Genomic DNA, 22608 nt, shown 5'->3' with positions numbered 1-22608 from the left:
TTTTCTCTGTGCTCTATCTGCTCTTGCATCTTGGACCCACCTACACTTCTGGGATTTGCCTCCCTAGTCCCCACCCGCCCAGTTCCCTCTCTGACTCCACCTCTTATTATTCCCCTTATTCACACCACTGCACCCAGTGGCCTCCCACATGCCAGGTACCTCCTCCCCTCTTGCCTGACATATTTTTCTTCAGCAATATTTACCATTTCTATATGCTACACAACTGACATTTTCATTTTTAAAAAACTGTCTGCCTCCCTCTATATGAACATTAATTCCAAGAAGGAGGACTGGGAATTTTGCTTGTTTTGTTCTCTGCTCTACATCCTGTGTTCAGCACATAGAAAGCACGCCACACACACTTGTTAAATCAATTAAGTAACAGATGGAAAAATGTTTAAGCTAAAATTCAAGTTTTCGGGCTTCCCTGGTGGCGCAGTGGTTGAGAGTCCGCCTGCCGATGCAGGGGATACGGGTTCGTGCCCCGGTCCAGGAAGATCCCACATGCCGCGGAGCGGCTAGGCCCGTGAGCCATGGCCACTGAGCCTGCGCGTCCAGAGCCTGTGCTCCGCAACAGGAGAAGCCGCAGCAGTGAGAGGCCCGCGTACCGTAAAAAAAAAAAAAAAAAAAAAAAAAAAAATTCAAGTTTTATGATAGTGTCTCTTAACTGACTAGAAACAGTGGGCAACCCGCTTAAACTGATAAAGGAGAAGTAGAAGAAGATGGGGTGTGTGGGGTTTTTTTAACCAGATAAAAGGTATATGAAAAAAAAAGCTAAAGCAAATAGCAGTCTTATGGTAAAACATTAAAACCACTCCCTTTGTTACCAAGAACAAAACATTCTGCTCACTACCACCAATGCAAACTGATATTGTATTGAAGGACAAGGCACAAATGAAGGGGAAAGGGGAGAGGAGAGGAGGGAAAGGGAGGAGAGGGGAGGGAAGGGGAGGAAAAAAACTATTATAATTCATGGTCATCTATCAAAAAAAAAAAACTTTCAGTAACAAATTTTGGTAAGAATTTAACAAGTTTCCAGATATAAGATGTAGAAAAGTCAACTGCATTTTCATATATCAGCAAAGAACATATAGGAAATAAAACTTGAGACAATAAATAATTTACAAGAAGAATAAAACACATAACAAATTTTGCCTTTCACATTTAAACCTTTGATGCATCTGGAGTTTATTCAGGGTATGGTGAGGCAGGGATCCAATGCACTCATTTCCATTTGTTCCAACCATCTATTAATCTGCAACGTCGGCTCAGTTGTAGATCAGGATGGAGCTATTTCTGAGCTCTTCATCCCATAGGCTGAACTATATGAAACTGCCATTTATATCAAAAACAGTCAAATATTGGCAATTTCATATGCTTCAGCCTATTATTATATTAGTGTTTTCTTTATAGTACTATATAGTCTCAATTAATATAGCTTCATAATTAGTTTTGTTTTCTGTTTATGAAGTACTTCAGCCTGTCTCTTCTTCAGAAGAGTAGTGGCTCTTTTTGGTCCTTTGGTATTTTATTATATAATTAGAATCTGTTCAGAAGTTTCATAAAAAGAATCATTGATCTATTTTTAATCGGGAGTTTTATAGAGTTTTCCTATAAAACTAAAGTAGGAGGCTGAAAACTGTCACAATTCTTTGTGTATATTACTGGTTAGTGCTGAATGAGTTAGTTCACATTGAACTATGTGAATTATTTTACATTTTTTAACTTACAAATATGTAGAAGAAACCATGGACACTGCACTGTGGCATTTAAGTCCTATGGAAACAAAGATGCGATGGGTAGTTTTTTTTCCATGATATTTCTATTCTTTATGTTTTCTTAGAGCATGTACAGAGGAGAGAGGCGATAGTGGGAAGGGCCTTTAGGGAGTTGTAAGTAAGGGAGGGACAGAGAGGAGGTACAAATCTGTACAAATCTGCACATCCAAGAAGAGTCACATCTCACTTATGTCGGTGGAGCACGGCATTGAAGGCAAGCCCATCTGTCCAGCTGGTGGTGAAGTTGAGGACGTTGACCTGGCTGTACGGCCTGGTGGACTGGCGCACCCAGCTCAGCAGGATCTTCTCACTGTTGGTCTGCTGCAGGTCTGACATGATATCCTTCATGACATCTTTCACCTGTTCAAAAGAAACCATGGCTGCCAATAACCTCAAGTAGTCATTGGAATCCAGTCCTTGAATAAGGAATATTATATTCATGAACCATTGGATCAGGCCACTGGTATTCATTTTATTTCAAAACTTTCCTTTAAACGCTGGAAGGATAAATACATTTTAACAGTAATGATTTCAATTTAGAGGTGATTTTAACCTCACCTTTATATATTATGGCATTTTCTATATCTTAGCAATCAATACTTATATTACATTTGGCTACAGTGAACATTACTTTCATAGCCACAAAAAGTAATATTTTAGAACTATACTTTAAACATCTTTTAATAGGAAGAAAACTCAATTTTTATTTTCTACACAAATGTGGAAGAAGGTAAGAACTTCTGGTTGACTATAAAATCCAAGAATGAAGTGCATTTCCTGATGGCAATAACAATTATAATCTAGAACTAATATTTTATATTATTATTCTAAATCAGTACATATATTTTAAGGAAGTGTTCAAAGAATGATGTGGACATATCAAAAAAAAACCCACAAGAGCCAACTTAAGGGGGCTTGAGAAATAATTAACAATAGTGAAAGATCAGAACCTATTAAATAAGTAAAAATCCATAAAATAAGTAAAAATCCACACAGATATATAAATGAGTGGATAGATAGATAGATAGAATAGATAGATAGATACAGAGAAACAAGAGACAAGGAAAAGCTCTTCCTCATAAGTGGAAAGACAATTAACAAATGTAGAAGAAATGATGAAATTAGAAAATCACTTTGCCACGCATTATATTAATAACTGATCAGGTAAGAACTATGAATGGATCTTAAAATTAACAGATAAAAGTTTAATAAGTAGCTGAATATTTATAAAGTCTCAAAGTATATCTCCACAAGATACTTTTTAATAACAAAGGGCAGTCACATTACAGTGGGGACACCTGCAGATTCCACCTCACCCAAATGATGAGAGTTAATACTGCCAGAAAAAAACTAATGGACAGCATATGCTTCCTGATGTGGTGTATTAAGAAAAACTCAATATTGGGACTTCCCTGGTGGCACAGTGGTTAAGACTCCGCACTCCCAATGCAGGGGGCCCAGGTTCCATCCCTGGCCAGGGAACTAAATCCCACCTGCATGACACACTAAGAGTTTGCATGCCACAACGGAGGAGCCCTTGAGCCGTAACTAAGGAGCACACCTGCTGCAACCAAGACCCAGAGCAACCAAATAAATATTTTTTTAAAAAAAGAAAAACTCAACATCATTTTTCTGACATTCCTCCCAAAAATGAATAACCTGAATCCAATCATGAGAAAATATTAGCCAAATCCACATGGAAGAACATTCTACAAAATAACTATTCAGTACTCTTCAAAAATGACAATATCATGAAATACAAAGACAGACTCAGAAATTATGCCAGATTAAAAGATGACTAAAAAAACAGGACAAATGAATGTAATAAATGATCTTGTATTTTTTCTGTAAAGGATATTATTGGGGCAATTGACAAAATCTCCATAAGAGCTATAGATTACATAACTGTGTTGTTTCAATATTATTTTCCTGATTTTAATAATTACATGCTAATTGCTAGTACATGATATAATAATTACCATATGTATAATAATTAATACTAGCATTGTAAATATTAATATTATGTATTAGACATTTTGTATTATATTAACATAATAATAATATTGTAGTTATGTAAGAGAACTCCTTGTTTTTAGAAAAATGATTTGTTTTTACAAAATACTCACAGATCTATTTAGTCAAAGAGAACAGAGGGGGAGAGAAAACACAGAAATACAGACAGCTGTTAACATTTGGAGAATCTGAGGGAAAGGTATCCAGGAATTCTTCGGGATATTTTTACAATTTTTTTATAAGTATGATATTTTTTAAATCTAATGTTTTAAAAACATACTTTTTTTTTCTATGCCAGGAAAATAGAGCAGTTTGTCAGGCTCTTTCACTCCAAATTATTATAAGTTGAATTGTGTCCCCTCCCCAAATTCATAGGTTGAAGTGCTAACCCCCAGCACCTCATAATATGAATATATTTAGAAATAGGGTCCTTAAAGAAGTAGTTTAGGTAAAATGAGATCATATGGGTTGGCCCTAATCCAATATGACTGGTGTCTTGGAATAAGCAAAGGAGATTAGGACACAAACACACACACACACACACACACACACACACACACACACACACACAAGACCACGTGAGGACACAGGAAGAAGGCAGCCATCTACAAACAAAGGAGAAGAAACCAACCTTGCTGACACCTCGATCTCAAATTTCCAGCCTCCAAAATTGTTAGCAAATAAATTTCTATTGTTGAAGCCACTCAGTTTGTGGTACTCTGTGGCAGCTCTAAGAAACTAACACACAAATGATACATTTCTAATTCCTATTAAGAAGTGATTGAAAATTTTCCCACCTGCCAGTGCAAAATGATGCTCCAAAGTAATCCTAAAGTCAGTTTGTGATTTCCATCTACAATGTCCGTTCCTCCTATATTCACTAAATCCACCTAGTAAAAGGAAAAAAATAACTTTTAAGACAATTTTTCTATGGAAACCCAGGTTTTTGTTTTAGCTCGTTTGGACAGCAATATAAGTAAATGACAAGAAAAATTTCACTTTAGAGAATCAGGTGAACCTAAATCTCAAAAATATATTACTTATACAATAGATCAATAAAGTAATCACAAAAAGCACAACTACTGCTTCACTCATAGAACAGGTTCCATACGTCTCGTAAGAAAAATATTTCTAAAAATCAGTTGATGCCAATGTCCAGAGCAGGTGGTTGGTTTCAAAATAAATCATCCCGATGGCATCAAAGGACCCCCCAACGTCATATTACAAACTTACACTGTTCTGATGTAAAACCTGCAGCACTCTGTTAACATTATTTAAAGCGTGTAACCTTGTGGAGCCACGTTCCTTCGGCTGGAAAACAGAACACAAAATCGAATGAGACAGAGAGTCCCTCCATGTTGCTGTCAAACACTGACATTGAGATGCACGTGGAACAGCAGCTCAGCACACAAGAGCCCCTCTGTACCAGGAGCTCTGGCTGGGTTGATTCTCAAGCCACCATGAAGGCTGGTGTTGACAGAATGCAAATTCTCCCACTAACAGCACCTTAAGATAGTAGTTCCTTAGCTTGCCTGAACACTGGAATCTCCTAGGGAGCTTCCAAGAATACCAGTGCCTGTGTTCAACAAGGACTGTGACTTAATGAGTCTGGAGTATAGTCTGGGTTTGGAATTTATAAAAGATTTCCCTGGTGATTCTAAGACGCAAACAAGTTTGGGAACCAATGCTCCACCAGGGACAAAGCTTCTTCTATCTTAGTTGGGCAGAATGAAGAAAGATTTAGAAGATATGTCCCCTCCACCCTGCATTAGTGTAGACAGAGCAGAGAGGATTCAGAGGTGCTATCCCAGGTTCCAGGTAGGATTACAAGGGCCCACTGGGAAGACTGGAATTGCCACCCAGGGAAAGGTGATCTGGGAGGCTTCTTTCTGCCTCATTGGCCAGGGAATCTTATCTGACAAAGGGATCAATCTCTCCAGTAGGTGCCTACCCACCATCTGGAAGGCAAAAGGTAGACTGTAACACAGCACACTTCGGCAAGAAAGAAATTCATCTTCAGGAGTGCATCTCTCTATACCTTTTATAGTCATTCTACCTCTTGTGTTAAAGGTTGTACCCATAAAATACATCGTCTTCATTGGCAGAGTTATTTCTGTGTGAGTATTGGGTACCTCACACATAAAGCAATAGAGTTGGATTTGATGACGGAACAAACATGAAGATAATACTGAAAATCTGAATAAAAATAAATGCCATCAGTTTTCGTAACTTTTTTTTTTTACTATTTGTTAAATAACATTTAAATGTATTTGTCTCTACTTTCTACTCTTCAAAACATTATGCCCTCTTTACATATCCGCTCTTCTTTGTAATTCTCTACTGTCTGAGAGCAATAAACACATAAAGTATTTTTTTCATAAAAATAGAGCCCTCAATAAAGCCTAAATATTGCTCAATCAAAAAATTCATTTAAACCCCTTTTTAACGTTCCTATTTCAGCCTTTACATTGTAAGGACCCCCAAGAGGGTCTTCAAGTATCAGTAATGATGAGAGATATGCCGTTAGTCTGGTTCTTGAACATGGCATCCCTCACCAGTGAGGTTCCTGTGAGGCCTTCTAGAAGATCCAGTAGCTTCCTTCCATCTTTGAGGTCTGTGAACATATCACTGATGGGTGGTTTTCCACTCTATAAAAGAAAACGTACAATTTCAGCAGCAGAAATTTCATACATAAGTGGAAAATAAATGGTTTCATTTCTTCCAGCTAAAAGTCTGGATGATCAGCAGACTATACAAGTTTGCCTTGTATGGAAAGAAGTACAAAGAACTTTGAAATCTATAACAAATGTTTTGAGCTGAAATAGATAAATTGCATTATTTCTTAGAAAGGGAGCAAATAAAACTGTGATTAATGTCAATATGCCTTGTATGTACAGTTGACCCTTGAACAACATGGGTCTGAACTGTGCAGGTCCACTTACAGATGGATTTTTTTTCAGTAGTAAACACTAGAGTATTACATGATCCGTGGTTGGTTGAAACCGCTGAGGTGGAACTGGGATAGGAGGGAGCTGACTAAATTATTCATAGATTTTCAGTTCTACAGAGTCAGCACCCCTAATCCCCCGTGTTGTTCGAGGGTCCATTGTATTCCTGAGAGAGAAGATGTGTTAAAAATATACATGAGCATACAGCACCTGGAGGCCAAAGAGGCCTCCAGAGGCCAAAGAAAAGTGTGCAGATTCTTATTCCAGCTCTGCACTTTACATTCACAGGATAAGCATGGCTTTTGGTATTTCCATTATGGAAGCAGGTCACGTCATCATCAATTTCAGCTCTCCACTTCAATTTCAGCTCTCAGGCACTAGGTCTGTATTTCTAGGTCCCAATTTCTGAATGATTAGGACACTTTTGGCTCTGTGTCTAAATCCAGTATCCATCCTGTATTTTGAATGACAAAACCTATAGAATTTCTAAACTCTTGCTTCTGACTAATAAACAGCATCAACTTCCCCTGATAAACATATTCTAGCATCCATGCCAGAAAATCCTACCCCATTCACAGGTAGACCTTGCCTGTCTGTGTGTGATATCATGGTTGTATGCAAAGGACAATCACTGCACAGAAAATCAGGACGCCTCAGTTTTAATCTGTCTGACCGTTAACTAACTGGTGAACCTAAATCAGCTACTTACTACTGTTTACCTTTTTCTAAATCACAGGTATTGTAAAGATCAAATAAAGAATATTACGTGAAAATGTCCAGATAGCTATAAAGCACAGTGTAATAAATGTTGTACGATTATGTTGAATCAAATTATTCCCTTCTAATATGAAATGCCCAGAGATTAACAGTTTTACTTCCTGTCAATAATAAAGATATTTTATAACCAATAATTATTGTATATTCTTTATTCTTCACTTTAAAGCATATATATAAAGTCACACGAAACCAAATTTTACTCTGAGCTTGAAATGGGTGAGAGGGAGGAAGGAAGCCATCCTAAAGTTTCCTAAAACTTGGCATTTTCCCTTTTTTCCTCTCTTCCTGATTTCTTACATTTTTAATTATGTGTAATGTATAGTAAACTAGTGATTTCTATCATGTGGCTTTTCCATAGTTCATATACTCTAAATGAGAGGAAGTATGGTAAAGTCTTCACCTTAGAATCAGTAAAGAATAAACTATGACTTATTTATATATGAAACAAAGCTGCTTTTCTATTTCCAGCTGCCACTGTGTGAGCAGTGACGATGTCAGAGATACATGGATTATCTCCATCGATCACAATGATAAACAGATTTGAGTGATGCAGGAGACCAGATCCAGAGGCAATACTTCAAGAGGCAGAGCAGGGAAGTTTTTTGCACATTAAAGATTTCCTACCTGCTCTCAGTAAAAGCAAAGGGCAGAAGTAGCCCTGATCATCTGCTACCTCTTACCTTCCTCCTCTCAAAACCCACCCAAGTACACTTCAGCAAACTAGCCACCAAATACCCAGATTCCCTTTCAGGAAGACGTGAACAACTCTGATCTCAGAGCAAAGAGACAACAACATAGGTAAAGTTCATGGGAGAAACAAATAGGGATATCTAGGCACAGAAAGGACCTTAGGAATTACTGATGACAAGGGCAGCTAAATAATGTCTGGGCGGCATTTAACCCTTCTCAAATCCACTACAGTATCCGTTTTCCAAAAAAGAAACAAAGTAACACAAATCAGCATAGACTAAAATAAAGTAAATATAAATATTAGTCCATCTTACAAATAGTTATGAACGCCCACTGATGACCTCATTGTAGACAAGCCTCCTAACAGCCGTGTAACTTTAGAAAAGTGGCCTTTCTACATCTATTGGCTCATCTGTTAAACACTAAGATGACAGATGTTCAGTAAATGGCTGATATTATCATTCAGTACATTATCATATCATTACAGTAGTAATGTTTCCTACTGTCATAAAAGTGCCATAAAATTTCAACAGTAGATGAAAGAATGGGTAAAACAAATAAGCACTTCATCTTAGGCAGGAACGGAAAAGCAGATTCTGAACCTGAGTACATGTAAGCGTCACTTCATAGAGAAAGTTCTTCCAAGTCCCGAATTCACTAATATGATGACCTGGAGGGATATATCCCATTCGAAACTAATGAACATGATGATACAAGAGCACACCTGTGCTTTAGGCATGCACTGTGAGACCAACATAACTCAACAGTAAACCCAATGGATTCTTCCCTAGGCTCCACTGCTGCTCAGTGGTAAAGTGGGAGGCACTCATTTAAGAGGCAGCATTAATTTTTCCACATGACACACTCTTTTCCTCTCTCTTGTCCAGGTCATTCATTTGTTTATTGAGGAACAAATCTTGAGAAAGACTCCTTGTGAAGCATTCTCTTGAAACAAAGGGAACTGAGACACAGTTCTGTCCTTCTAGAAGTCAATCACTTATACTAGGGAAACCAATGCCTTTATAGTCTTTAAAAAAAAAAAAAATGACAGTAACAGCAATGCAATTTCTTTATTCTTTTTCCAAATTTCAGATAAATATTGATGGCGATCAGTAAGAAATAAGTTTTGTGCTGTGTGCCTATTCTCCTAACACTCCGCCACCCCACCCCCAGTGATGGCATGGTTGGCGTGTACCCCCATCTGGTACCTTCAGAAGAGCCACGTACACCTGCAGGAGGGAATATACAGCCCATGGATCTCTTCACTGGACAATGAAGGAAGGTACCAGGGCTCTTACAAATCCAAAACTGTGGTTCAAAACTTACATATAAAACACACACCCACACTCGCCACACACATAGCCAATCACTACAAAATACTACCTATTCCTGACAAATGCAATTTAGGAACGTCCCATAGGCAGATGGAAAGAACCAAACTATACCAAAGAGCCCGTTCCACCTACCACCTAGGAGAGTAACACCTATAAGTATGGTGATTCAGTGCTTTGTGCCTTACAACGGAGGTCAGAAAATGTCTTTCGTAAAGTTCCAGATAGTACTTAGTTTAGGCTTTGCTGGCCAGGTGGTCTCTATCGAAACTTCTCAACCCTATTGTCAAGATGTGAAAGCAGCCCAGACAATGTATAAACGGATGAGCCGATGGGAATGGTGACTGTGTTCCAACAAAACATGATTTGTAGACGTGGAAATCTGAATTTCACATAATGTCCACATGTCATGAAATATTCTTCCTTTTTTGACTTTTTGCAACCACCTAAAAATGTGAAAACCATTCTTAGCTCGTGGGCCATACAAAAACAGACAACGGAAACATGAAATGTCCCTAGACATAATAATAGCATGACTTACTATGTATCAGATATGCTCTAAGAGATTTAGATGCATTCTTTGTTTCTTTATGATAGAACCTTAAGGTAAGAAAACTGAGACACAGAGGTGACATGACGAGCGAGAGGCAGAACTAGGATGTGATACCACAAGATCTGACTCCAAATCCAGGTTCTCAAAGTCCACACTAAACTGCTACTAAAATTATGAGGTCACAGGGTCATGACATATAGGGAAGGAAACAGTTAATCAGTGGTGTGGCAGAGGAGGTATATTTAATGACTTTCCAAAGAGGGCAGCAAGATATATACCACATTTAAATGAACTCAGAATGAAGTTTTTCTCCAAGCTTATGGCTTTAAAGCATCTCTGGTACTTCTGAATCACAGGCTCTAAACATAGGATCCACCCTGGGAAACAGTTGGGAAATGTCAGAAGTCATCGTTTAATAAAAATAAGACCTGATTCAGCCTGACGGTTAAAGTCTTATTTAGATTTTTGATTCTTTGTGAAGACTTATTTGCAGAAACTTCTCTGACAGACAGAATACAGTTTAATAATTCAACTGGACAAATATTTGGTGAATACCTCCTTTGTGCCTGGCCCTGCAGAAACACCAAGTTCAGGTCACCCTCCCCATTTACAAGCAAGGGTTTCCACAGTTTTCCAATAAACACAAAATAGTACAAATGAATAATCCTGAACTTGGAAGACAGATAAGCCTTGCGTCGCATTTAACCTTAAAAAAAATTTCAAAGGCCACATGATAGGAATCCAAACGACAGATGTCACAGGTGACTCGCTTTGGCTGCCTCCTCTCATCCCCTGGTCCCCTGTACTTCTTTGAACTCTCTTAACACCAGTTCTAACACCATTTTGACTCCAACAGGGACCAGCGTTAATACAGCTGAGACACTGAAGCTCCTGAATCGAAAATGTCAGAGGACAGAAGCAAACTGTCATCACAATGCAGGAGGGATAAGCCGGGGTCTGAGGGAAGGCAAGGGCTGCAGATACAGTCATGGATACGTGATGGTTCAGTTGAATGCGGCCAACCTGATGGGTCCATCAGACCTGGTGAATCAGCCAGCCCTAAAGGCTGAAAGAGCCAGTGCTCAGTTTCAGCCAGCAGCGGCCATTTGAGAATCCCAGCCCACTGTTGGTAGGACTTCTGGTTTCTCAAAAGAGCTGGAAATCTGAATTTATGTGTATAATCTCCTGATATTTGTAATGTCCTAAAACACTGTGCCGGATCAACAAATCTTGCCTACAGGCATACTGCATCCTAGGATGACTGGTAATCTCTCTCATAGGGCGTAACTACATTAGGGAAATACAAGATCAGTCAACAGTGAGTCCTCTGAGGAACTGAGAAACTCTGTTGAAAGGACGGACACACACCACCACCACCACCACCACCACCACCACCACCCACAGACTAGGGAATACGATTGATTGTAAAATACCAGCAGAGTCATTATACTTGCGCAGTCCGAAAAAACAAAGGAGTCACACCAGATTCTTCTCCTTTCACTCATTCCTCATGTCTAATCCATACCAACCCTGTCATTTCTACCTCCGAAAACACATTCCGAAGGTGACCACTACTCCTTAGTGGCCCCACTCTCATGCACATCTCCAATACCAGGCCAACCAACCTCTTTACTTCTGCATAAGAGTCAGAATAACTCTAATTTCAAGGTGCAGATCACATCATGTCATGTCTCTGCTTTAACCTAATGGACTCCCATCACGGGGAAATACAATTCAAACTCCAAATAAGAGATCCCATGTGATCTGCTCTCCGCCCTCTCTCTAATCTAATAATCTAATACTGAATTATTCTCCCCTTTCTTCAATACTCGCAAATCATAATTATTTCCATCGTAGGTCAAGTTTTTCAGCAGCAGTAGTAGTAGTAATGGAAAAAAAAAGTCTATGAAAGATTGAATAAGAAAGCAAAATTTAGGAAGTGCAGTTCGCAGTCCTTAAAAGGGTGAAATGTTAATGCTTTGTAGAGACAACAAACAAACCAGAAGTAGAAGTGGGGCTTGGATTTTGGGTTCAGAAGACGGCCTCCTTTATGTGGTGTGCCCTGCTGACACTAACCAAGTGAGGGATGACAAGCACAGTCTGTGCCTTCGTGGCACTCAGAATCTAAACAGAGTAAACCAAATCTGTGCCAACAAGCATGGGGAGCACAGCAAAAGGGATTTATGAGCTACCTTGATTCTGCCAAATTTGCACCAAATAAGAAATATAGTACAGAGTCTATCCTGTGATTTACCTAATCCCATTATAAATAATGAAGTTATTAACTGTGTATAATATGGAGAAGAGTGAAAAGATAACAGTTTTTAGATGCTTTTACCACTACCATGTCTGATGATGGTACTTACAAATAATAAATTTGAGCCCTTTCACACTGTTTGATTACTCTGTCATTTATTTATACTCTTCCTATTTTCAAAACGGGATTTGAGGCAGTCTATTCAATTCAGTTAATATCCCCACTGTTTACAGCATGTGTGGGTATGTATGTGTCTGTGTGTGTGTCTAATTCTGTATCATACACATGGATTTATATGGCATACATATATATATATATATATATACACATACATAGTGTTTATACCATAATGTTTTTGCATTCTTCTCAAGTCAATCTGACACCCCAATCAATTTTAAAATGATGCTCCAGCATGTGATAACATATTGTAAGTTTTATAGTCTCTCTTTTTTTTTGAGTGATTTTTTTTGCAAGGAGTTGGTTATTTTAAAAACTCAAAAAGAAGTGAATGATTTAATTTAATATTTCTTTTAATATTTTAAAAGCCAGAATCTTTAATTTATGAATCCCAAATCTCAGCACTAATAAAAATGTAGCTCTTGTAATTTTTCATTTTCTTAAAAACCAATAATGTATCAGTGAGCACTAGGTACAATGTCATTTCGGTTATGTTTATGTGTAAATGGATTTCTTTTAAGTATTTTACAACAGAAATGTACTTTTTCTCTTGATGATGGAATTACAAGCGGTTTTAAAAAATCTCTTTGGGGCTTCCCTGGTGGCGCAGTGGTCGAGAGTCCGCCTGCTGATGGACGGGACATGGGTTCGTGCCCCGGTCCGGGAAGATCCCACATGCCGCGGAGCGGCTGGGCCTGTGAGCCATGGCCGCTGAGCCTGGGCGTCCAGAGCCTGTGCTCCACAACAGGAGAGGCCACAACAGTGAGAGGCCCGCGTACCACCAAAAAAAAAAAAAAAAAGTCTCTTTGGATTTCTTCTATTATCTAATTTTTGTAATGTGTAATACTGTATAAAATAAATATAGATTGTTTAAAAAGTGGTATCTCTAGTTAAAATTAAGCAAACTGATGAAATTAGGTTCATCACAGTTACGACACATATAGCTTAATGGATGAAATGAAGAATGCATAATCTTCAATGTCTACTTTATGATTCAGCCCCATGGTGAAAGAGTGAAAGCAGCATTGCTTTCGACTGAAAAGCAAAATGAGTGCAATAAAATGCCCAAGGAGGTCGTTAAGCACCTTGACAAACGAAAACCAGCAAAATGTGCCACAGTCGCTTAAAGAATTCGTAAGTGCGTGGCTCTCAGCCATTCTCTTTATGAATTCATGGTGCTCAGCACAAGTTCTTAAGAACCGAACAAGATTCCGCTTAGAAGCTTGTTTGGAAAGAGGGGGGAAAAGAAGAAAAGGGAGAGAGAGACTGGAGAAACAGATGGCTCAGGTAATCCTACTCGTGTCATAGTAACTACACAGCAGTGATCTATGCAGTGCTTACAATGGAATCAAAGCAATGAAGGTGCATTTACCTTAGAAATTACAAAAAACTATAAAACACAAGCTAAATCAAACATCTTTCAGAGAATCAAAAGTCAAACAGCATGTAACAGAATTTTTACCTTGATTTTGGTAAGCAAAGTAACCGAGATAGTGCTGAGAAAACTGGGATGATAAGGAACCACGTGTGGGCTCCCACGCCTGGCGGCCAGTGCAGGGCCACTTGCACACTCCATGGGCAAATAACCAGGCGAGGCCTGCAGGCTGAATAAACCCCAACTCCATATGCCCATCAGGCAAGGTCCGCAGGCCGACTCAACAAACAATACAGCTCATTCCATATATGTACAACTGGCAAAGCACTGGAAATGTTTGAAGAATGCAGCTCCTCAAAAGATAGGCTTCCATGGGACCAGGGTGTGGCACTAGTTAGGGCATTGATAATGATAATGTAAAGGAAAAGAGAACATTTCCTTTGTTTAATAAAGGAGAGGCAGCTGCCTTGTCCCTTCTTTCTCCTTAGGGTGTCTCCTTAAAAACATAATAGGCCCAATTTTTTGGTCAGGAAGTAGATAAACCCATCTCCAACTTTCCAAAACAAAATAACAAAGACCTCAAAATTAACTCAAAAGTCTCTCTGGAGGTTGACAGGAGACCAGCACAAGGACAATCCATTTGTCTCTCCAGGAGGTACACACTTGTTCTTTTTTTTTTTTGCGGTACGCGGGCCTCTCACCATTGTGGCCTCTCCCGTTGCAGAGCACAGGCTCCGGACGCGCAGGCTCAGCAGCCACGGCTCACGGGCCCAGCCGCTCCGCGGCATGTGGGATCTTCCCGGACCGGGGCACGAACCCGTGTCCCCTATATCGGCAGGTGGACTCTCAACCACTGTGCCACCAGGGAAGCCCCCTCTCGTTGTTGTTTATTCTACTTTACTGTATGTTTGTGTGAAATTCTGTCCAGACTTTCTGGTCTTCTACCAACTGCCTGCATGCACCTCATCTGATATGAGTATTCAATAACAAAGTGTTTTCTCTGTATTCTATGTTGCATAAAGATCTTTTGTGAGAGGATTTTTTTATTTTCCCAACAGATTATAAAAATAAAAATAACAGTGTCAGATACCTCCACTTCCCACCCAGTCTGGCTCCCCTCATGATTAGCCATGCTTGGAGGGTGCCCACCAGTAGCCCTTGGAGCTAAAAGCTTCCTAAGGCAAAAGTACAGTTGAAAATGGTCCCAGGGTCTCCTAGTCCTCTTTAACAGAAAGAGCTTCTTTCCCCCAAAACCACCACCTCTTCAACAATCCTCTCTTTATAACTCACTGGCCCACGGTGACCTAGACCTACTCATCCACGCACCAATCAGAGCCCACCTCTGAAGGGGGAGATGGTGGGGTCACATGGGCTGAATGCAAAAGCACAAGGTAGGTGGCTCTGCTCTCCCCTCTCTAGGTGAAGGGTGAAAAGGAATTTCTTCTCAGCAGATCAATACCAAAATTGATCATCAATTACAAAGACACAGCATATACTACCAAATTTCCAAATTTGTTTTAACGATTACAAATACTAATAGGCTCAATCAAAATCATTTATTAAGTCCTCAATATGTACAAACACAGCATGTTAAATAACATTTATGTATAGTTTCTTTAATTTAACCACAGTAACTAGGTGAAAGTCACTCTACAAGTGTAATGTTTGGAAGCAAAACAATCAAACTGAATGAAAACAAACAACAGCAAAAAAAAAAACCCAAACATATTTACATAATATAGCTAAAACATGTCTGGAAGCTGTTTAGGAATATGAAATGCATTTTATTCTTTGCTTTAGGGGTACTGGTGAACAGACATAAACTGAAACTTAAGGAACCGCTTGAATATTTATGGCCCCCTAAAACAATGAGTTGAGTCGTCATACACATATTCATGAAAATAAGTCAATCGTAGACCCAGTGTGTAACTCCAGCTCAAATCTCTACTATACATGTTATTTATCATCACACAAGGAAGACTGTACAGTCTCCTTCACGATACTAAAAAGAGGACTAAACATCTACAGACTGCTTTTGTTGCACCCACCTACACATCCTTTCCCACGTCTATTTTTGTGGCCAACCACTTCCCACGTGAACAAAGTTGCAAACAACTGGACACTGAAAGCAATGTCCCACTGTCTCAAATGGAACACACTGGAATCGCTCTTCACGCCAAAACGTGTAAAACATGCTTCACAGATGTCCTCTTAAGTCCTATCAATTTAAAGTTCAAGTGTGGAATAGTAACTAAATGAAAACTTGGCTCATCTTTGTCTTCGAAAAAGAAAAAGCAGAAATCTGCCCGAAGTGAAGTTCAGCATTTTTAAGTCAGCCTGTTCTCTATCTAACCTTTATTTTCAAACTTCCTTTGAGAACCACCTCAGCAAACTGATAAAAGTGCTTCTGCAATGTGTACGTCTCTGCTCTGACAGATGAGCAGCTCTGCAAGTCAGCCAGAGAAAATGCAGGCTCAAAGTCAGAACAAATTTCCCAACACTAGGACCGTGAGGCCTTCACTGCCTCCCTTGGGAAAACAGCTCACTAACAAATGAGGCTCTTAGACTCAGAGTGAACAGAACCCTCAACCTTTACCCACCAGACAGTGGAATAAAGTGGGCTTAATGAGTCAATGCTTTTTTCTGCTTCTGGCTTAAAATATATGAATAGCACGGATCAGGGATTACCACAGGTTTGGGAGGGGGTGGTCCCTGATAGAGTTTTAATTTAGCATTCCTAAATAATTATAATCTCCTATAATGTTTCACAATAATGCCTCAATATTTCTTAGCAACACGAGGCAAGCTATTACACTCAAGTGTGTTTTATAGCTAAAGGAATAAAAATCAAGTGACCTGAAAAAAATCGGCTAGTAATTTGCCCAAGGTCACAAATAAATGAGCAGCATATCCAGGAATAAGTATCTAATTTCCTAATTCTGATCTCCTTTAGATAATCATTTTCTCCAGAGCTCTTCATAACTTCTCAAAACCCAACAGTCATAAGTTATTCTACACTGTGTTACTTCTCAGGATACCCAGACTCCAAAGTGGTGTGTATTCTGTGACACAGTAACAAGGACTTGCAGCAAAAAAGAATATATATTTATAGTGAATGCTATCTTAGCTATCAAAATATTATTCAGTATTCTCAAGCTGTTTCCCAAATCCCTTATCGAGAAATGAATTGAGCTGGTTTTAAATCTCATTTTTCATCACCATGAATTTAGTAGATGGATCCTATTCGAAGAATCCTATCCCATAAATAAGAGAATCAAATGTATTAAATCCAAATGATGATTTAACAATCTCTCCAGCACATCTCCAAGACACCAGGTAAATGCAGAAACTTTGCATCACTGGATTTGTTTTTGTGAATAAATGGAGCAAAAGCCCCGATGCATTCGTTTCCATGAAATAACACAATTTTGCACTCAATTCCACACTCTACTCCCATCTAATTCCAATACAACCACTTCCAACCGGTCTATGGATATATACAGTATTAGGTATTTAAATGTATGTTTCTGTCACTGCCATTCATTTATTTATTAAGCCTACAAACACTCACTGGGTGCTTACTAAATGCCAGAAGCCCTGCACCCATGGAGCATACCACTGTCTAGGAAAGGAGAGACAAATATTTTGAGATGCAATTATTTAAAGGACAATTATGATAAGTGCTTCAAAAGCTAACACTTTAAGAATATAGAGCATCGGGCTTCCCTGGTAGCACAGTGGTTGACAGTCTGCCTGCCAATGCAGGGGACATGGGTTTGTGCCCTGGTCCAGGAGGATCCCACATGCCGCGGAGCGGCTGGGTCCGTGAGCCATGGCCGCTGAGCCTGTGCGTCCGGAGCCTGTGCTCCGCGACGGGAGAGGCCACAACAGTGAGAGGCCCGCGTACCTCCAAAAAAAAAAAAACATGTTTGTATGCAATAAAGGAAAGTTGAAATAAATTTACAACAGATGCAAAAACAAGTCTATCCAAGGGGAAATAATCAATTGCATTCCAGCTACTTTGCATTTTTATGGATAAAGAACATTTGCATTACTATCTTTTTCTACAACTCACTGAGTTGTACAGTAGCTCAAAGATGATGGAAAGCAGATAACCCAGATGGCTGAGCTGACAGGACTCCCACTAATTTTTCTGCTCACTGTAAAGTCTTTCGCAGTTATTCCTAACTCAGATAATAATGACTTGGCAAAGGGGGGTGTCAGAAAAGATGGAGAAAAATGGACAGTGTTAATGTTGAATGTATATGGCTCTAGAATCAACAAGATTTGGCACTTGAGACTTTGGCTGGGGGCAGGGGGGTGGGGGGTGGGGTGCCTCAAGAAGGAGATGTCCAGGGGAGGAATTTAAAACAAATTCCTAAATGGCAGAAGATGCCATCAGGGGCTGTTTGGATTTCTCAGCACAGGGGCACTATTGCTCTGTAGAGGGACTCATACTGCACAGAAGAAGCGGACGCAGTCAATAATTATATTTTAAAGTCCATCAAAATATACCAAAGGCCATGGATAAAAAAGAAATGAAATAAAATCTGTTCCCCTCAATAGGATTTTTTTTTCTCTTGCTAGCCTCTGGATTACTTACTGACACCATGCCCAAATACAACCTTATCCCAACTCAGGAAGAGTCTGTGGGGAGTTTATGGAAATCTTCCAGTTTCAGAACTATTATTCCCTTTCCCAATCACCAGCATGGAAACAGCCAGACTTACGGAATTAAAACAGCCAGAGGAAAGGAAAAAAAGTGGCTGAAGTTTAGTGTGACTGCTATGAGCTCTCCTTTTTTTATATATCCAAATAGTCCTAATTCCTTTGATAAATGTGTTCTAGACCCATCCTAATTTCCTTCTAGACTTTGATTTCTTACTAGAAGTAATCTGAAAGGAAATGTTTCCAGGGTCAGCTCTACTTTGACATTTTTCTCCAAACAAAACAAGCTTTTAACAGTGGCCTTAATAAAAAATTGTTCTTGAAAAAAAATCTAATAGTGGCCTTAATAAAAACTGTTCTTGAAAAACAACAACAACAACAAGCTTTTAGCTTCCATGTCAGTTTACATAACTGGACCTGTTACTAAAAATGATAACATTACCTGGTCTTTTCATTGTCTTGGTAATAATTACAAGCTTCCTGGGGCAAAGAATTTACATGGGACTTAAAGACCTCATTTAAATATTACAAAATAACATATACATTATAAATTTAAATATCAAGTTCACTAAATAAACTATTCTAGTACTACTGGACTTTGTGTTCAGGTCTTTTTAAAGCTATCAATGACCCGTGACAAATATTGAGATACTTCTTGAGAGAATTCGGTTGGGTACAGGACCCAAATGGTCAACAGATACTGAGAACCGTTCGGTGGAAAAGAAGTCACAGGACAATAACTACAGTGAGGATATTTTTAAAGCTCAGAGTGAAGGAGCACCTGGGCAGCACTGAGTTCAAGGTTCTAACTTTGCATGTATCAATAATGGCTGTGGACCTGGAAATGACGTGGATCTGCTGGGCGATGCCCCAGTTCAAAAGTCTATCACGTGCTGTCAAGGTAATGTCTTGTCTGAGCCAAATTCATGGCAATAATGATAAGGTTAAACATTTTCAATTATTCTTTCTCAATTGTCTAAAATCTCAATTGTCTAAAAATCTCTATTCTCCTACTTTTCCCCTTTTTGTGTCCTATCATACTGTCTACCTCTCTCTTGTCTCACAGAACAGGAACAAAAGTAATTCACCTAGTTTCAAATGTTCCCTAAATGTAGGTCTACCAAGACTATGAAGCTTTCAAATCGGTCTTCAAAATCAGTTCTAAGGTAATTCTTCCCCAATGACTCAAATACGCTCTAAAAACTAGGTCTGCTTAACTTGCTCTACCTAGAAAATGACCATATTATCCTCAGTAATAGTCAGGATGGATAATCTTACACAACTGAGCACTCATGAAACCCTTGGGATAAAATATCTCATGTCCAGACCCTTTTAGTTCCTAAAATTATGTTGCCCATAATCTGGTCACACGAAGATAGATACTTCAAAAAGTTTTCAATAATGTTGAATCTAAAGCACCCAGATGTTACCTGTGCCTCTTGAACAAAACAAATAAAAATTTACCAAAAAACACCTATGTCTGCTTTGGAATAATCCTACACATAAAACCACCAATTAAGAGAGTAATTCTTCTTCTTGACCCTCTGTCAAAGGCAGGCAGTTTTCACATTCCTTACATTCTCAGAAGCAAGATAAAATAGCCCTCAACAAAAACTTGCAAAACCTAAAAATACATTGCAATCAGATAACCAATTGTAAATAGTGGGATGTGGAACAATTTTTAAACTGCACTGTTACTCAAAGCAATCCTAAAACATTCTCATTTTGCCTCAGAGAAATACCAATGTTTATTTTCCTGGCTTTTGCAACCTTCTCAAATAGAAAAATACGAAATGTTTGAATTTAAAGCCCCATAACGGGTCTCTCTTTATTTTATCTTGCTATAGTGTAGTTCTATAATCCATTAACCTGAAAATTCTCCTCCCGTCTCAGATTTAGAGGACAAAATTCCAACTCCAATAACCAGTGGATAATTATATCAGAACAAGTTTAAAAATAGCACTATCAATTTCTCTCTTCAGGATTCTCTGTCCCTAAAAAATATTGATCAAAACATTGATTATGTTCCAGGTGGGTTAGAAATGCTGAGATAGAACAGATTTGGGGGAAATAAGTGAGGAAGTTCACAAAAAAAGAAACACAGGGCAGATAAGCATTATGAGCCATAACCATGAGTATGACAATCCCTAAACATTTCTACATGAGGTAGAAAGGCCACCTGAATGATACCAACTTGCTTTTAACCAGGCACAAATGAAATCATCATCTTTTTAGCTCAGTTAACACGAAATTTCCCCCATGAGATATTATTTCCTAAATGTACCAAGAATTCACAGAGTCCAAAGCAGCACACTGTCACCTTGGTATCTAGAGAATGGTAGGTAAAAATAAAGAGCTGTTTACACCATGAATGTTTGTACCATGAACTGTTTACACCAGAATTTCCATGTAAACATATTATAGAGAGAATAAAGGAAAAATAAATGTATCTGCACACTCAGGAGATTTCTGTTAGGTCAACATTTCATGGGGAAAACTCACTGCACCTCCAACCAAACTCCATCAACCAGAATGAGACATCTGAATCATCAAAGTTTTTGAAATACTCTGTTACCTTTGAAAATCGAGCATTTATCCATTTGGTAAAAGTTTTCTTCTGCACGTCATTGTGTTCATCTGTGGGAGGGAAAAGGAGAGAGAGGGAAACGTATGAGAGCTTGTACCTTTACTCAGGGTGCTAAATAAGATTATCTCCATCCTGGAGAGTTTTAAATTGTCTGTTAGTAGAGTTCATGAGGCACAATGATCCACAGCTAATGAAGAAGGGATGGCTGACGAGTTCAGCATGTATGGAGCCTGCTAACGAATGCCTGTAGCAGAGGGAGACCCGGGCACCTTCCCAGGAAGCTGGCCTTCTCACTCCACACCTCAGCATATTACCACCGGCCATTAAACCCACATCCGTGAGGGAAGAATCAGGACTTTAGTTTCAAAGTATTATATGCGATACTTTCTGTTGCATTTTGTTTAAGTGCAGTTTCAGCATGATAAAAATGCTGTAGAACATTCAACACGAAAATCAAAGCTATCCTTTAGCAACTAAGAAACTCGTGATTTCCCTCCTTTTCATACAAGTCCTACACCCTCCAAAACAAACACTACTATAAGGTTTATAGCCAATTCCATAACCCGTTTTCCTGTAGTAAGACTGACAGGACAAAGTTTTAACGATCTATAAAAGCAATCTACACATTTTACAAGCCGAGAAATCAGAGTCGGTTTTTTTTAAAAAATGACCAACTTTGGTCTGGATTACAAATTCATTTTCCAGGCCACACAAATAAAAACTGACCTTACGAAACTAAAGCATCCTGAACTTCTTGGAGATGGGCAGAGTGACCTAGTTAGGTATAAGGAAGCCATGTAAAAGGGGAATAAGTAACACAAGGGCATTGCGGGGATTTGCGGATGTAAGCGGAAAACACTTGGGAAGGAGTTGGCATTGAGCTCTTTGTTGTTGTTCTAGTCATAATTATTATTATAGTATATATGTGAACAAGGCAGATAAATATCCATATTACCCTTTCTGTTACTTCTAATCATATCCTCTTCAACTGCTCCCCAATTCTCTGTTAAAACTAGCAGAGTCATTGTTGGCTTAAATCCTACAAAGCAGCATGTTAACAGTCCCTGAGTAGTTCTGAAAGCTACGTAAGGCATATTTGGAACGGCACAGAAAGCTGTGGTTCTGTCTGTATATATACACGCTGCTTGTTCCACTACCATGCATACTGCCAAGCTGCTTCCCACGTGATAACAGCAAAATAATAAGAGAGAAGGCTCAAGTGTGTTCTGCCCTCAACGCATCAGTTTCAAAGGGCTGCCTTCAACCCAGACCTCCTCACTCATCCCTAATAGCATAATTAGACGTTGACCCACTACTTCACTAAGTTAGTGGTATCTTTGGGCCTTACTCTGTTCGGGAAGGAGAGTTTGTAATTAAAAGGTCACTCCTGGAATAAATATAGCAGCAGCGTCAGAAAAGAGTACACTTCTACAGATCCATAAAGGTAACTGGAG

General features: G+C 39.0%; 1 protein-coding gene across 14 annotated transcripts in view; it reads right to left on the bottom strand.

The window, feature by feature from the left end:
• The window catches only part of UTRN (utrophin), a gene marked incomplete at its 5' end in the record, with an annotated part of 496387 nt that overhangs the window by 379572 nt on the left and 94207 nt on the right, over positions 1-22608 (bottom strand). For all 14 annotated transcript variants that reach the window (XM_079938689.1, XM_079938693.1, XM_079938692.1 and 11 more), the window contains 5 exons: positions 1966-2138; positions 4589-4681; positions 5025-5102; positions 6347-6439; positions 21143-21204. In XM_079938689.1, the coding sequence (XP_079794815.1) occupies positions 1966-2138; positions 4589-4681; positions 5025-5102; positions 6347-6439; positions 21143-21204 (499 nt within the window). The remainder of the gene's footprint in view (positions 1-1965; positions 2139-4588; positions 4682-5024; positions 5103-6346; positions 6440-21142; positions 21205-22608) is intronic.

This window comes from Stenella coeruleoalba (assembly GCF_951394435.1).
Source record: "Stenella coeruleoalba genome assembly, chromosome: 12".
Taxonomy (NCBI): domain Eukaryota; kingdom Metazoa; phylum Chordata; class Mammalia; order Artiodactyla; family Delphinidae; genus Stenella; species Stenella coeruleoalba.
The sequence above is the reverse complement of the archived record's forward strand: the minus strand, read 5'-3'. Positions and strand labels throughout refer to the sequence as shown.